The 16,562-nt window shown below is 34.8% G+C and overlaps 1 protein-coding gene across 2 annotated transcripts in view; it reads left to right on the forward strand.

Annotated features, from left to right (window-relative positions):
• UPF2 (UPF2 regulator of nonsense mediated mRNA decay) overlaps positions 1-16,562 on the forward strand; it is a 116,599-nt gene that overhangs the window by 14,486 nt on the left and 85,551 nt on the right. For both annotated transcript variants that reach the window (XM_090266543.1, XM_090266544.1), the window contains exon 4: positions 6,537-6,697. In XM_090266543.1, the coding sequence (XP_090122669.1) occupies positions 6,537-6,697 (161 nt within the window). The remainder of the gene's footprint in view (positions 1-6,536; positions 6,698-16,562) is intronic.

Below are 16,562 nucleotides of genomic sequence, written 5' to 3' on the forward strand. Positions count from 1 at the left end.
TCAACGTGTGGTTGCCTTTCGTGCACCCCCACTGGGGACCTGGCCTGCAACCCAGGCATGTGCACTGAATGGGAATTGAACTGGCGACCTTTTGGTTCACAGGCTGGTGTTCAATTCACTGAGCCACACCAGCCAGGGCTAATAGTTACACATTATAAAAAACATCTAGTAATATTTGCCAATTTAGAGTTAGTTGGTGTACTTTTGTAGGTTTTGCTTTTTATTACTTTCAGTGCTTTTTATCCTTGAAATGCTTTGTACTTTGAGATATTATTCTCATAGAAATAATATGACTTTGTATTTTGGGGGGTGTTTAATAAAAAATGGTTGAAGAAATTATTTTTTTAAAAAAATATCTGGTTTTAGGGGCGAAGAGAGGGAGTCAAAGAGGGAGAGAAACATTAATGTGCAATTCCCTGACAGGGAATCAAGCTGGCGACCTTTTGCTTTATGAGATGATGCCCAACCAACTGAGCCAGGCTGAAGAAATGATTTAATTTTTATTAGATCGTCGGCAGCCGTCCGTCTCGAGAGACGATGGTGTAGCTTCTTAAGAGTCTATCTGCACCGCCGAGAATGGCTGTGCAGCCCAGCTCGGGAGTGACACGGTATCTGTCTCCTCCCATGTTGAATCGACATCTTGCGATGACACTGGAGTGTCCTCTCCAGTGAAGCTGAAGCTACAGAGCCTGGGCAGGGTGATATGGAGGGTCTGCTGTTGCCCATGCAGCAGACCCCCCCTCTATTCGCAGCTGAAGGGTCCAAGGGAAAGACGGAGTCAATACAGCTTGGCTTCAGGTGCGCCGCAGGAGTTGCCGGTGTTGACTACAACGTCAAACCGCCTTAGGGACTCCGGCTCCGGATTTTCTGTCGGGGTTTACTCCCTTAGCCTTTCCCCTGAAGAGGTATGCCACAAGGCAGCGGAGGTTTTTTGGAGTCAGAGTTTTCCTTCTCTGTTTTATTAGATATAACAGTGGTAATTGTGTAACGGTATAGTGAAATCATGAATTAAGGTAGCCAGAATTTTTGCTTGAATGATGCCAAAATGTTTTAATTCCCTTTTTTGTCCCTAATTGGTGGGAATGGTGGCAAGTTTATTCAATACCAGTGAATTATGACCTTTATAATTGCATACTGAATTCAGCAGAAGTAAGTGATCTGCTTCAAGTTTCTTTTTTAAAAGTAGGTAGAATGTAGGCGTTTCCCTGATTGTTAATATATATTGGAGAAGGTTTTTTTTTTAATTTGTATTTACTGATTTTAAAGAGAGACAGGAAAGGGAACAGAGGGAGAGAGACATCGGTTTGTTGTTCTATTTATCTGTGGATTCATTGGTTGCTTCCTGTATGTGCCCTGACTAGGGATCAAACGCGCAACCTTGGCTTATCAGGATGATGCTCTAACCTACTGAGCTAACTGGCCAGGTCATGAGAGGTTTCTTTTTAATTGACGCAAATTCATGAGATATTAGTTTACTAATGTTGAAACTTAAAAAACATATTGACCTAAATAGTGTTGCTTTTACCTTTTACTTTGCTTCCTCGTAAGTTCTGTGTTGCTTTACAGGTAGATTGTTTGATAAACTGTGTAGTATTTAAGCACTATTAAGATGTTATGTCATTGTGCTTTAGACTTAGAGGCTTTAAGAACTTTATAACTGCTCTATAATTTTTACCTCCTTGCAGATATTTCCTGATCCTAATTCAGAGACTGACATAGCTGTTTAATAAATATTGTACTGGGTATATGCATAACTGCTTTAGTATCTTTTCACACAAGATAACACATCCATAACCAAATTCTAAAATGAAACCAGAATAAAATGTAAGTTAATTGTCATGAAATTTAAGTTATTCTCATGAAAATTTGACAGTGCTTAAGGAGATGAAAAGTAAAACTTGGTAGTTTTTCATGGGTCTGCTTCAAGATTACTTTTTAAGATTTTAGCCATGTGTTTTGTATTATTTTGCATGACTCCATAAGGTCAAAGCTAAAATAGACTTGTTTTCTTGTCAAGATTTTTTTCTTTTTTGACTAATAGAAGATCAAAATATCACTAATACTTGGAATGCAGGTTTTTGCCTTTTCAACAGTGTGTTCTGGCTTTTTTTTTTTCTCATGAAAATACTGTTTTATATTGTTAATAATAGATTGCATGTGTGATCTTAATTGACCATGGTACCCTTGGAAGAAATACCTCTATTTTGAGTGCAATAGGTGAGATTTAGGGATTAAAGAGCTTGCCAATGTGACTTAGACAGCAAGTAACAGAATCAGGTTTTTTCCTAACTCTTCATACTGTATTTTTCACAACTTCCATAGTACTCATTTTCATCTGCATGTAGTACTTATTTTTAAAGTGTCTAGTAAATACATAGCCACTCAGCACTTACCAAGTCATATCCAAACAAAAGAAGGACCCAAAAGAGGATATGAAACTAGTACCTTCAGTATATCGAAAGCTTGCCTTTGACATATGCATTTGAGAGACATTCTAATTTCAATATTAAGTACAAAGTGGATAATTTTACTCAAATTTGAAAAGCAGTACAACCCAGGAGTTATAAGCATAGACTCTGAAGCCAGACTTGGTTGGGCTCATATCCTAGGTCTGTCATTTACTCATTCTGTAACTTTGGACAAGTTACCTTATAATATCTCTCTGCGTTCACTTTCTCTTTTGTCAAATCAGATAGTAATAGCACTGTACATAGGAGGTGAAGGTGAATGATGCAGTGAATTTACGTGTGTGAAAGCACTTATTAATATTGGGCTCATTGTAAGTACACAATAAATGTTAGTTTACTCTTAATATATTGCCTGCCTAATCCTTCAGAAAGACTTTTAAATGAGAATTTCTCTTTGTACGTTTTCATGATTTTGAAAATTTGTATGCCAGCCTTCTTAAACTTGCATAACTTATTTTAAAAATTCATTTTTAAAACTATACAAAACAGTAAACAATATGCAAAAAAAAGAAAGCCAAGCAATAATAAAAATTAAAAATTGAAAACAAGAATATGTCTTCATACTAGAATCTTTAGAGGTATTTCTGACTTTTCTTATGAAATAATAATACTTGATTCAAGAATGGACTACTTGATATTTTCTGTCAGCTTTACAATATTAAATTAGTAATATAAAAACACTTAAGAAATCAAGGATTGATGTACCTTAGGTCTGCTTCCAGAGAATGATGTCTCTCTTATATTGGGTGAAGGAGGTCTATAATTTCTTGTGTTTTTATTATAATGAATATGACTTGGAATTAATATTGTTTCACTGCTTACTTTTCATATCTTCATTATGGAGCCAGTACCTTCCTATTGTGTAGTGATATTATGAGAGGAAATGAACTAGTTTATAATACATTTAAAAAGGATACTAAGTTAACCCCAGTTATGACAGGGATTGGCAAACTATGGCGCATAGGCCAGATTAGGCCCATCACTAGTTTTTGTACAGCCAGTGAGCTAAAAGAGGTCTTTACCTTTTTAAATGGTTGAAAAAAATCAAAAGGAGTATTTTGTGAAATATTAAAATTATATGAAGTTCAAATTTGTGTCTGTAAATAAAGTTTTATTGGTATATAGTCATACTTATTTATAAATTGTCTGCTTTTGTGTTATAACAGCAGAGTTGAGTAGTTGGAATTGACCATGTGGTCTGCAAAGCCTAAAATATTTATCTGGCCCTTTGTAGAAAAAGTTTGCTGACTTCTAATTTATGACAGTCTCAAAAGTATGCCTTCAGTTCAACTCTCTGTAATAGATGTGCTTCTGAAGAGATTGCAATTAAAATGATATGTGATGAATCATATTTTTAGCTTGGTTTTGCTTAGTGATATATTCCCAGGGAGTTCACATAAGAAATTTTGGTGAGATTTATACTAATGTACAGAAGAGGTACTCTTCAAATGTCCTGTATAATGTTTAGTTTCCTCGTGTAGGTCTTCTCAAAAAGTTTAAACTGAAAATCTTTTCCTGTGGGCTTCATAAACTTATAAAAAACTGACATTGCCCTGGCGGGTGTGGATCAGTGGATTGAGCGCTGGCCTGCAAACCAAGAGGTCGCCAGTTTGATTTCCTGTGAAGGCACATGCCTGGGTTGTGGGCCAGGTTCTCTGTTGAGGGCATGCGAGAGGCAACCAATTGAAGTTTCTCCCATGCATCAGTGTTCCTCTCCTTCTCTTTCTCCCTCCCTTCCCCTGTCTGAAAATAAATAAAATCTTTTAAAAACACTGATATATATATATAGCACATTCATTAAAAAAAATGTTTCATTTTAATTTCATTAGAACTGCAAACTGCTTTTAGGATTTTTCAAAGTTCACGCACCTATCTTGGGTTTATTTCTGTGCCTTACTACATGCTGTGGGTTTAGTCAGATGTTTAGTAAATGTATAATAAATACATGGTCAAGGAAAATAGATACAACTATAAAAATTGTGTGGATAATAGAACTTTTCATAATGGCATTTCATTGGTATCCTGTCCCTCTTATCAAATGCTTGCTCTAAGGTATAATTAGAAAACAAACAAACCAAAATCTAAGCATTTTTTCCTGGGGACTGTTCTCACTAGATAGTAACCTAAACATGTATGGATCAGTAGTTAAGTAAATTAGCACTGTTAAAAAAAATGATCATGGAATTGAGATTTGTGGGAGGGAGAGGAGTATCTTTGAAGGTTCAAAGTTTTAAATTTGTTCTAGGAGGACTAGGAAAGAACTGGAATGCATACAAAGGAAACTAATAGATTTAAGTCACTTAATTGATCCAATGCAAATACCCAGGCAAATATTTGAAAGTGAAGTTGGTATTGGAAAAGTTTTCTTTTCTAATAAAATAGTTATCATCTTGCTGCTGCTCATCTACTACTCTTAAGCCCTTAATGATTTTATAACTTATAACTGGATGTATATTCAGATGACCAGAATGTTAGAACTTATTAAAGAAATAAAGTTCCAGATTACATTGTTTTGAGATATTTTTCCAGTTTCTTAAGTACTGAAATACTTTTGCATTTTAATTGTTATTAGAGGTTTTTAAATTCCTTAAAACAGTTATTATTCCTTTTAACATAACATTTTTCCCCTAATCATTGTAAAACATTTAAAGTAGCCTGCTTTTGAGTATTTATTCAAATCATCTATTTTATTTAATTTTAATGGCTTTTTAAAACTTCCAAAATGACATTCTAATTGAAAATTTAACAAGCTCATTCAAAGTAACGTTAGCCATTTCTTTTGTGGGTTGAATATTTTTAAATGCTTTGGGATTTTGTTTTAATTTTAAAATTTATTCATAAAACCAAAAGAAACTGTTTTTGCCGATAAAATTAGTCTGAAATAAACGTTTGGAGAGAGAAACTTCTCTATGATGTTTTTAATTTTTAGAGATATGCTTTATAGCCTGGAATATTATGGATAAATATTTTGACATTTTACTAATTTGTTCATAGAATTATATGGTCTAATGTATATTTAAATCATAAGAAAATGAGTGACAGTTTCTCATTTTAGATCCTAATAGGCCAGAAGTCTGGAAATTGTTTCAAATAAGCAGAAATGAATAAGTGTAGGCATGGATTTTCTACTTTATTTTCTGTAACTTTTAGGAAGATAACATCACAAAAAAACACTTCTAAGTCATTTTCTTCCCTGTTCATCAGGAAACTCAAATGACAAGGAATTAAAAAAAACTTATAAACATTATTTTTGAAAATGACTTAATTTACAATTTATAATTGACTTTTTGAAACCTATATTGTATTTGCATTAAGATTTATAAATTTATAAATTTCAGATGTTAAACTACTACATAAATATTTAGTTATTTAAAAAATTGTATCCAGCTCTAGACATCTCAACCATCGGTACTAATACAGTAAGATTTTTACTTTATACATTTTGAAAAATTTCAGTAGTTTTGCATTTCTAATTACGGGTGGCTTATTAGTGAATTGTTTGCAGAGTGGAAGAAAAATTGTGTCCTCTGTTCCTAGAAATGGTCTGGCCTTGGTTAAGTGGGTTGTTCAGTTAGTATATGTTGCTTGAATCAATAACCATTACTTGCACAGTAAATTGAGAAACGGCTATGTGGAAGTTAAAAGCTTTTTCAAAAGATAATCTCCATTCAAATCTTTGTGAAAGTTTAAAGATACTTCTGTAACCTGTTGTTTTTGAAAACTAACTTGTTTAGGTTATGTTAAGTATTTTTGGTTAACTGTGTCTCGAGACTGGCTATAACAAAAGACTAAATACATTCTATTTAGTGGCATATTGTTAAATTTTATGTTTACAGGCATAATTGTTAGTGATACTTATTCTTTGAACAACCAGTGTTAAAATGTAATTGCTTAGGTGAAATTGATTATACAAATTTTAGTTTTTAGATATATCTTAAAAATGTTAAGTAATAAAAATAACTTGTCAGTAATGTGCTTCTGCTATATGTGGAACATTCATTACCAGTATAATAATACATCATCACATCTATTTTGATAAGATTATTGGATTATTTTATTTGTTTATAGGCGTATTCTACATTCTAAAGGGGAGCTAAGTGAAGACAGACATAAACAGTATGAGGAATTTGCTATGTCTTATCAGAAGCTGCTGGCAAATTCTCAATCCTTGGCAGACCTTTTGGATGAAAATATGCCGGATCTTCCTCAGGACAAACCAACACCAGAAGGTAAGTTATCCTTAAAAACAAATATTACGATTTTTATTAAGTACTATCATGTACTAAAGTCTATTATTGTCAGATGTGTATTATTGAAAATTTAAGGCTTTTAAATTTTAAATGCCTTTAAAATGTTTGAAAGGAAGTAGTAGCAAGACATAATAAGAACCTTGAAAAATGACTTGAAATGCTCTTCTGAGTGGAAAAGGCTTTAAACTTAAAGAGTCATAATTAACTCATGGTATTATGATGAATTCCTTTGGGTTCTTTTGTAACAGATAATCCTTGGATTATATCTAATAGGGACCTGTCTTAAGCCATACTTGGAGTTTATAGAAAGATTCACTTTTTATCAAATAGGTGATAAAATGGATTGGACCTTTGGAATTCTAATATTTCTACATTTATCCATATTTTTAATCTGTTTGTTTTGAACTTGTCTTAAGTTGTTATTTCTAACTAAAGCTTACCTTGCAGTTTTGTGCTACAAATTGTTCATAATTTTGTGAGGTGAGTTGTGTTTCACGTTATTTCAAAGGTGTTTTAAACTTCCTTCTTGATTCTTCTTAAGTTGGTAGGGTTCTTAACATGTCATGCCAACTACTTGATAATTATATTTATGTTAGGTAGATGTTAATGAATTATTAATCTTTTTTTAAAAATATTTTATTTATTTATTTTTAGAGAGAAGGGAAGGGAGGTAGAAAGAAAGGGAGAGAAACATTAGTATGTGGTTGCTTCTTGTGTGCCCCCAAACGGGGACTTGGCCTGCAACCCAGGTATGTGCCCTGATTGGGAATCAAACTTAGTGACCCTCTGGTTTGTAGGTCGGCGCTCAATTCCCTGAGCCATACCAGCCAGGGCTGAATTACTAATCTTGTATTTTATTTTTATTTTTGGAATTATCTTAAAACCACTTGGCACTCCCATTTACTTAAAAATCTTAACAGTGAAGTATTTGTACAGTATGTGTGTTATGTGCCATTGAGCCAGCTCTGGCTCCTGGAGACTGTGAATGAGTGATGTGCAGTGTTCTGTTCTCAACCACCCCGCTCAGCCCCTGTCGCTCAGGCCTACAGCTGCTTTTATGAAGCCAATCTATCTCATATTTGGTCTTCCTCTCTTCCTGCTGCCTTCTATTTTTCTCAGCACTCTTGTCTTTTTCTAGAGAATCCTGCCTTCTCATGATGATGTACCCAAAAGTAGGGCAGCTTCAATTTTGTTATTTTTGCCTACAGTGATTTTCAGGCAAATTTGCTCTAGGACCCAGTTATTCGTCTTTCTGGCAGTCCATGGTACTGATAGAGCTCTCCTCCAGCACCGTCTTTCAAATGAATCAGTTTTTTTCTGTCAGCCTTTTTCACTGTTCAGCTTTTTCATCCATACATACTAATAGGGAAGACAAGGGTGTGGAAGGCCTTTACTTAGCCTTTGTCTCTAATGACTCAACATTTTAGCCCTTGGGGAGCTTTACTAATTCTTCCATTGCTGCCCTTTTGAATCCTAGCCTTCACTTGATTTCTTAGTTGCAGTCTCCATTTGAATTGATAAGTGAACCAAGGTAAGCAAACTCTTTTTAACAATATCAATGTCTTCATTGTCTATGTTCAAGTTGTGTATTTCTTATGTAGTCATGATTTTTGCCTATAATGTTCAAATGCAGTCCTATTTGGTACTTCCACTTCTATCAGGAGTCGTTTCAAATCATTGCTACTTTCTCTCAGTAAGATGATGTTATCTGTATATCTTAAGTTATTATTATTTATTCTGCCTGTTTTCACTCCTCCTTCCTCTTGAGTCTAGCCCAGTTTTCCATATGATATGTTCTACGTACAGATAAAACAAATAGGGAAATCAAATGCACCTTTGTCTGACACATTACCATATAGATGATCATTCTCTCTCCTTATTGACATAACAGTGGCTTCCTGTTCAAGAAACAGGTTACACATCAGGACAGTTGAGTACTGAGACACACCCATTTCTTGCAGAGCAACCCATAGCTTGTCATGATCAACACAGTAAAAGGCTTTCTTATATTTTATACAACATAGACTAAGTGCTTGCACTTAGATCTCAGTGTCTCTTTCTTTTCTGAATCCATCTTTGAACATCTGGCATTTCTTGCTCCATGTAAGGTAGAAGCCTTTACTGTATCACCTTGCACATCACATTACCTGTGTGGGAAATTAGAGCAGTGGTCCTGTTGTCTACTTGCTATCTCCTTTCTTGATGATTGCACTGCATATTGAACAGTTCCAGTCTGTAAGCCGTTGTTTCGTTTTCCATATTAGGATTTAAACATATTCAGTCACTGTGGCTTGGAATAATTCTGTTGGTATCTCATCAAACACAAGTGATGTGTTTTTTTTCTCAGTACTTTGAGGGCAGCTTTCTAGAATTACAGGTTCTTCCTCATAGTAATTATCTTCAAAGGTACCTGTCATCCTTTTGTCTCTTCTGTATAGATTGTCAGTATAGTATTTCCACCCTCCCTTCATTTTCTCCTGTCAGATAATGTGCTTCCTTGTTGGTTGTTCAGCATTCCTAAACTAGGTTTGGATTTTCCTTTCATTTTTTAAATGTTCTCCTAGAGATATCCTGTTCTCTTCTATATCCTTCTCTTTAGGTGATAATTGTTGAAAAACCTAATTCAGGATTTTAACCCTGCTTTTGTCTTGTTACCTTTTACTTTTGCCTTTCATTTATCTCTAACAATTTTTAGTTTTCTTTTATCATCCATCTTGATTTTTCCTTCTATTTTACTTCCTCCATTGTCTTCACATTCTGCCCTAATAATATTTCTGGTTTCAGTCCACAGTTCTTTTGGTTCTTGGTCAGTTAAGTTAAACGGTGCAGACCTGTTTTTTGTTTTTTGTGTTTTTTTATGTGGACTTTAAATCCATCAGGAATGCTATTTATATTATATTTTTTTAGTGCTCTTCTTTAGCTTTACTCTGTTTGTTATTAATTTGTGATCAGTGCCACAATCTGCTCCTGGTCTTGTTTTGGCAGAGAGAATGCAGTTTCTCATTCACCTGCTTTCAATTACATAGTCCACTTGATTTCTGTGTTAGCCATCCTACGGTGTCTGTGTATACAGTCATCTATTTGGTTATTGGAAGCATGTGTTTGCAAAGGAAAAGTTGTTAGCTTCACAGAAATCTATAAGCCAATCTCCTGCTTTATTTCTTACCCCCAATCCACATTTTCTGATGACATTTGATTCTGCTTAATTTCCTACTTTTGTGTTCTAGTTACCTATAATTGTCAGTATGTCTTGTTTTGGTGTGTGATCAAATTCTTCTTGGATACTTGCATAAAAGCTTTCAATTTCATCTTCTTCCCACCTCTGTATTTGCAACATAGACTTGAATGATGGTTATGTTAATCATGTTTTCTGGAAGTCTGATTGATATTATTGGGTCAGACCTTGCATTGTAACCCCTAACTTCCTGGCTACATCTTGCCTCAGTATTGAAGCTCCTCATTTCTTCTAAGTTTATTGTTTCCAGACTAGAACACTTTGTAGTTGCCCAACTGGCAATATTGCATCCAATCCATTTTAGTTAGCTAACCCTAGGCACTTAAGTGTTTAGATGTTCCATTTCTTGGTTTGCAGTTTCCAGTTTACCTTAGTTCATGCTTCTTACGTTCCTAGTTTTGATTGTATATGTTGTGCAGCATCGTTTGTTTTGTTTTTTCCTGATTTTGTGCACATCAACAGGTAGATGTCATTTCAGCTTTGATCTAGTTGTATCATTAGCAACAGATGCTCTTCCCTAGTAACTGTTGGACTGGTTTCTGACTTGGAAGTCTTCTTTCAAGACTATCATATTTCATTTTGGACTGTCTCCTTTAGTGTTCAAGGTAAAACGCAAGATTAAAAAAAAGAAGAAGAAAATATTGCAGTGGTCACCACTGCCTTCTGCTGCACATTGTGTGGGTCTAGACCAGATGTGCTTGGGTTCTTGCATCTGTGGTGTCGCGATCACCAAACATGAATGGGATGTTAGGGACTTGTGGGTGTTTGTAAATTATCCTTTTATAATGAAGAAGGTGTTTTCTGTTTTACATCCTCAAAAAATGCCTATTGTATACTGTGAATACATTTATTTTGTTATATATAATCATGTACATAATTTCTACTGATTTTTGTATCTCCTGATCAGTGAGAAGTTCCACTTTAGAATTTGTTTTTTGGTTGAATCTGGCAGATTTCTCAGGATTTTCTCAGTATATTTATTGTATTTTAGAACCCAAATTGTTTCATGGTGTTTAGCATCCTTTGGTATTTGCTTGATATACTTCTATTGAAATTTCAGTTTTTTCTTTTTTTAATGCCAAAGGACTTTACAAGTATTTTTAGGCATTTTCCACAGCTAATAGATCTTGACAAAATTTTGTCAGCATTTTTAAAAGATACTTTCACCAGGTGTAGAATTTTAGGGTGAGATTTTTTTCTTTCTTTCAGTACTTTAAAAGATGTTGCTCTGCTGTCTTCTAGCTTGCATTACTGTGAATAAGAAAGCTGCCATCATTCTTATCTTTGTTCTTTGCATAATGTATATTTTTTCTCTGGTTGCTTTAACTTCTCTTCATTATCACTGATTTTAGGCAACTTAATTATATGTGCTTGGTGTAATTGTCTATTTTTTTGTGTTTGGCATTCATTGGACGTCTTGAATCTAAATTTTATCAAATTTAGAAAATTTAATCATTTCTTTAAATATGTATTCTGTTCCTCTCCCCTCTCCTATGGAGATTCATTTACAGTTATGTTAGGTGGTTTGAAGTCCTTTATTCTTCAGTATTTCTTTTTGTATTGGATAGTTCCTATTGCTGCATCTCAAATTAACTTTTTCCTTTTCCAGTGTCTAAGGTACTGGTTTTTTCTTTTTTAATATGTTTTATTGATTATGCTGTTACAGTTGTCCCAATTTCTTTTCCCTTTGCTCCCCTGCACCTAGTGACCCCCGCTCCCTCCAGTTGTCCCCCCCCCCTTAGTCCATGCCCATTGGTTGTGCATATAGTTCTTCTCAACATCTTCCTGTCTACTCCATTCCCTCCTACTATGCTTCTTAATTCCTGCATCATCTCCCTCCCTCCCTTTTCCCTCTTCCCCCTCCCTGCTGACCTCCCCCCTATATGTTCCCCATACCCATAATTCTTTTCCCACTCTCGTTGCCTACTTAGTTTGCCTTTGTTTCGATACCCTAGCTTCTGTTGTTGGTTGTTGTGATACAGTTTTCATTTTAATGTTCATAGTTTTGATCCTCCTTCTTCTAAACCAGTCCCTTTAACATCTTATATAACAGTGGTTTGGATCTAATGAACTCCTTCAGTTTTACTTTGTCCTGGAAGCACTTTCTCTGCCCTTCTATTCTAAATGACAGCTTCGCTGGAAAGAGTAATTATGGCTGTAGGTTTTTGCTTTTCATTACTTTGAATATTTCTTGCCAGCCGCTTCTTGCCTGCAGAGCCTCCTTTGAGAAATCAGCTGATAGTCTTAATTGGGATCCTTTTGTACATAATTCTCTTCTTCTCTCTTGCTGCTTTTAAGATTCTCTCTTTATCTTTAATTTTTGACATTTTGATTATAATGTGTCTTGGTGTGGTTCTCCCTTGGTCCAGTTTATTTGGAACTCTCAATGCTTCCTGGACCTGTAAGTCTATTTCCTTCCCCAAGTTAGGGAAGTTCTGCTTCATTATTTTTTCACATAATTTTTCAATTTCTAGATCTTTTTCTTCACCTTCTGGCAACCCTGTAATTCTGATGTTTGCTGTCTTATAGTTGTCCCAGAGATTTCTGGGCTTCTTCTCATTTTCCTCACATTTGTTTCCTCTTTCTGCACTGGTTGACTGTTTTTTCCTTTCCTATGTTCCTATTTGTTGATGTGATCCCTGGTTTTCCTTCCCTCACCACTAGTTTTATATGTGTTTTCGTTCATTTCAGCAGGACTAGCTTTCATTCCTTCCTGGTCTTGATTAAGTCCCGCTGTTATTTCTATAAGCTGTCTTATAACTGTAGCTCTGAACTGAGCCTCAGAAAAGTTATCTATCTGTTGTTTTGTTACTTCATGTATTTGCTTTCTGGTCGGCTGCATGATTGGGATCTCTATCATACCTGCCATATTGGCAGATTTTTGCTTCCTGGGCGGGGCTGTCACACCTCCTGCGGTATAGGGGGCGGAGCCCTGATCACTGGTTACTACCAGGGGACCCTTCTCACCACACTGGCGCTTTGTGTGGGGGCGGGGGGGTCCAAGATGGATTCCTGCTGTTCTCTCTCTGCTGAGAGACCACCAGGAGCCTCCTCCTCCTCCGTCCCCACGCCATCTGGGCCTCACACTCCGAGACAATGGGGGTCTGCCTTCATTGGCACTGAAATCGCGAGCTGATGGCTCTGGACTGCAGCCGGGGGTGCTCCCCTGGCACTTCTCGCCTCCCCTTAAATACGGGTGTCTGTGCTTACCATTGTCCTGCTGCCCGTTGCTGCAGATGCCACCATCAGCACAGCTTGACCTCTATGCCCTGGCTTCGCCCCTCCTACCTGTTCGGACGAGCGCCACTTGTTTATAACTTCATATGTTCGACTTCCATGTAGCTTTATTTTCTGGAACTTCTGGTTATCTGGTTTTGCAGTAGTTGTTGTCCTTCTTTGTTGTGGAGGGAGATGGAGCGTGTCAGTCTAGGCCTCCATCTTGGCCGGAAGTCTGGTGTACTGTTAATTTCATGTAGAGATGTAGTTTTTATCTCTAGAAGTTGGTTATATTTTTCATGGTCTTGAACATGCTCAGTCTATCTTCTATCTTGTTAAGAATATGAAATATAGTTAGAGTAACTTTTAATGTCTTTTTTTTACCAATTCTATAATAGCATTTCTGCATTGATTTACAGATTGATCTCCTATACATTTCTGGTAATTTTTCAACTTCTTTGCATGCCTGGTATATTATTGGATGTGTGCTGGATATTTTTTCTTAGAAATACTGAACTTTGTTCAGGGCATAGTTAAGTTACTCGGAAACAATTTCATTCTTTCCAGGCCTACTTAGTTAGGTGGGATCAGAGCAGCCTTTCTTCTAGTACTGATTTTTCCTGTTGCTAAGTCAGTATTCTTCTGTATTGATTCCCATGAATTAGAAGGTTCATAAGTTATTATTTTCCCACTTTCATCTAGGTTCCTTACACATAGGGAATGATCATTATTCAACTGAATATTCAAGGGGACCTTTTGCAGATCCTTGTGCTTCTTCTCTGTGGTACACTGTCTTGCAAAATTTTGCCACCTGAGTGGAGTCTTGCCAGATTCTCAGCTTCATCATCCTCAACTCATAGAGAATGCTGGGGTCTCTCTGACCTCTCCCTTTCTGGGCTGTGGCCTTGAAAATTTTACCGGGAAGTAAGCTAGGGCCATTAATTTTAGGATTCAGTTTCTTCTCTCTCAGGAATCACTTTCCTGTGCTACCTTGATGTCTGATGTTTGATAACATTGTATTATATTGTTTCCTGGTTTTTTAGTACTTCATCTTGGCCGGAGGAGGCCTACATTTTTGAGTCAGAATATTCTTTTTACCTCTGAGAAACGAGATTGTATCATATGTACTACTCTGCAACTACTTTTTAAAGTTAACCATATATCTTAGATGTCTTTCTGTATCAGCTTATATCTGGTCATCTACTTGTTTTAAATTGCTAGATAATAATATTTTATTGTATAATTGTGCTGTATTTACCTTGACCTCTCTTGATTGACATTTAAGTCATATCGGGTTTTTACCTATTATAGTCAATGTTGTAATAAAATTTCTGTACCTATGACTTTATATGTCTACTAGTGTTTCGGGGATAAATTCCTAGAACTAGAGTTTCTGAGTTAAAAAGTTACATGTATTTTAAGTTTCAATATATGAGGCCAAATTGTCTTGCATGCCACTTACATGCCACTAAGTATGTGAAAATGAATGTTTCCTTACACCTGTACCATATTACAGTTTTTGATTTTTACATTCTGACTGGTTAAGCATCTTTTCTTTAAGTTTATTGGCTGTTTTATATATGTATGGTTTTCCCTGTGATATACTGGCTTGAATCTTTTACCCCTTTTTAAAAAATCAAATATTTATCTATTTTAAAAATTGATTGTAAAAGTACTTGGCATAGTAAGGAAATTAGTGTTTTGTATATACATTGCAATATTTTTCCCCTAATTTTCTGTGTTTTTTGACTTTGTAGCATTTTTTTTCCTCTCAGTTGATTTTTTTTTTTTTTACAATTTAAAATACTATACAAATACATTATTTTTATGACTTGCAAAATATTCATGTATATTATAAAGTTGAAAGTGAAAGTCTCCTGTCAGATCCATCCCATTCTCCAAGATAACCTAGTCAATGGTTTTATATTAATCTTTCTAGACTTTATTTTATATATAAAATATATATGCAAAAATACATAATCATATACCTGTATGCAGCTTAATTGTTAATTTATATAGGATGTTATTTTGCGTGACTTCCTTTTTTCCTTTAATGCATTTTTGAGAGTTCCGAGTCAGTTCAGGTAGTATATCTCATTTTTCTTAACATCTGATTAATATTACATACATAGTGTATATATGCAGTTTGTTAGCTCTTATATTGATATGTAGATTCCAGTGTTGCTCTGTTACAGCATTACAATGAATATTCTTGTAAATCTTAGTTTATATTTCTGTTATTTCTAAAGTATAGATTCCTAGATGGAATCTTGCACAAATGTTATGCTTATTTTAAATATTGATAAGTAGTGACCAGTTGCTCTCCCCCAATGCAATATATCAGTTTGTACTCTAGTTAAGATATGAGAGTGCTTACTTTTCTACTGTCTTGTCAACATTTGTTGATACCAGTATTTTAAGAATTTTTATGGATCAAAGTGATAAAAAGTTTGTTTTAACATTATCCTGATTGATACTGAAGTTAAGGATCTTTTCATATGACTTCTTACTCATCTCTTTAGAGCCTTTATTCATTTTTCTATTGGGATTTTGGGTTTTATTTATAGGAGCTCTTTATATTGCAGATATTAATTCCTCTCTGTAAATATTGCCAGTATTGTCTTCTAGTTTATCCTTTGCTTTTGTTTATTTTTTCATTAAACAGAAATTGTTGTACATGGGTTTAGTGTTTTATGTTTAAATATATTTGTTCTAAGGCATATAATTAATGAGTTAGGGAGCCAGTGGTTTTTTGTTTTTGTTTTTGATGTTATTCTTATTTATCTTAATAACTTTTAGTGAATAATCTAGTCTTCCTTAAGGTTATTTTTAATCTGCATGATCAGTCTCCTATTTATAATTCTTGTGTGGAGAGAAGCACAGTGAGAATAGGTAAGTTCCTGAATGGTCTCAAGATCATGAAGTAGGAAATTAATTACTTTCAATGTTCTGAGTTTAAAAATATACAGTTTTGTATAAAGGTAGACTTGTGCATGTGTATGTAAATTTATATATATTTTCCATATCTCTGTATGATATTTATCTTTTTTGTCCTTTTCCAGTTATTTATCAATTGACCAGTTATGGCAATCTGCCTTATACCAAGGATTATGCCAAAAGAAGGGATGCTTCTTTTATTTTTAAATTTTATTTTTAAATTACAATTTACATTCACTATTATTTTGTATTAGTTTCGGGTGTACAGAACAGTGGTTAGACAGTCATATACTTTACACAGTGTTCCTCCAGATATTTTAAAGCCCACCTGGTACCATGCACAGTTATTGTAGTATTATTGACTATATTTCCTATGTTGAACTTTACATTCCCATAACTATTTTGTAACTAACAAATTGTATGATACTTCTTAAAAAAAAATTTAAAAATAATTTT

The sequence above is a fragment of the Furipterus horrens genome, unplaced genomic scaffold (genome assembly GCF_987537825.1).
Source record: "Furipterus horrens unplaced genomic scaffold, mFurHor1.1.pri manual_scaffold_2, whole genome shotgun sequence".
Classification (NCBI taxonomy): Eukaryota; Metazoa; Chordata; class Mammalia; order Chiroptera; family Furipteridae; genus Furipterus; species Furipterus horrens.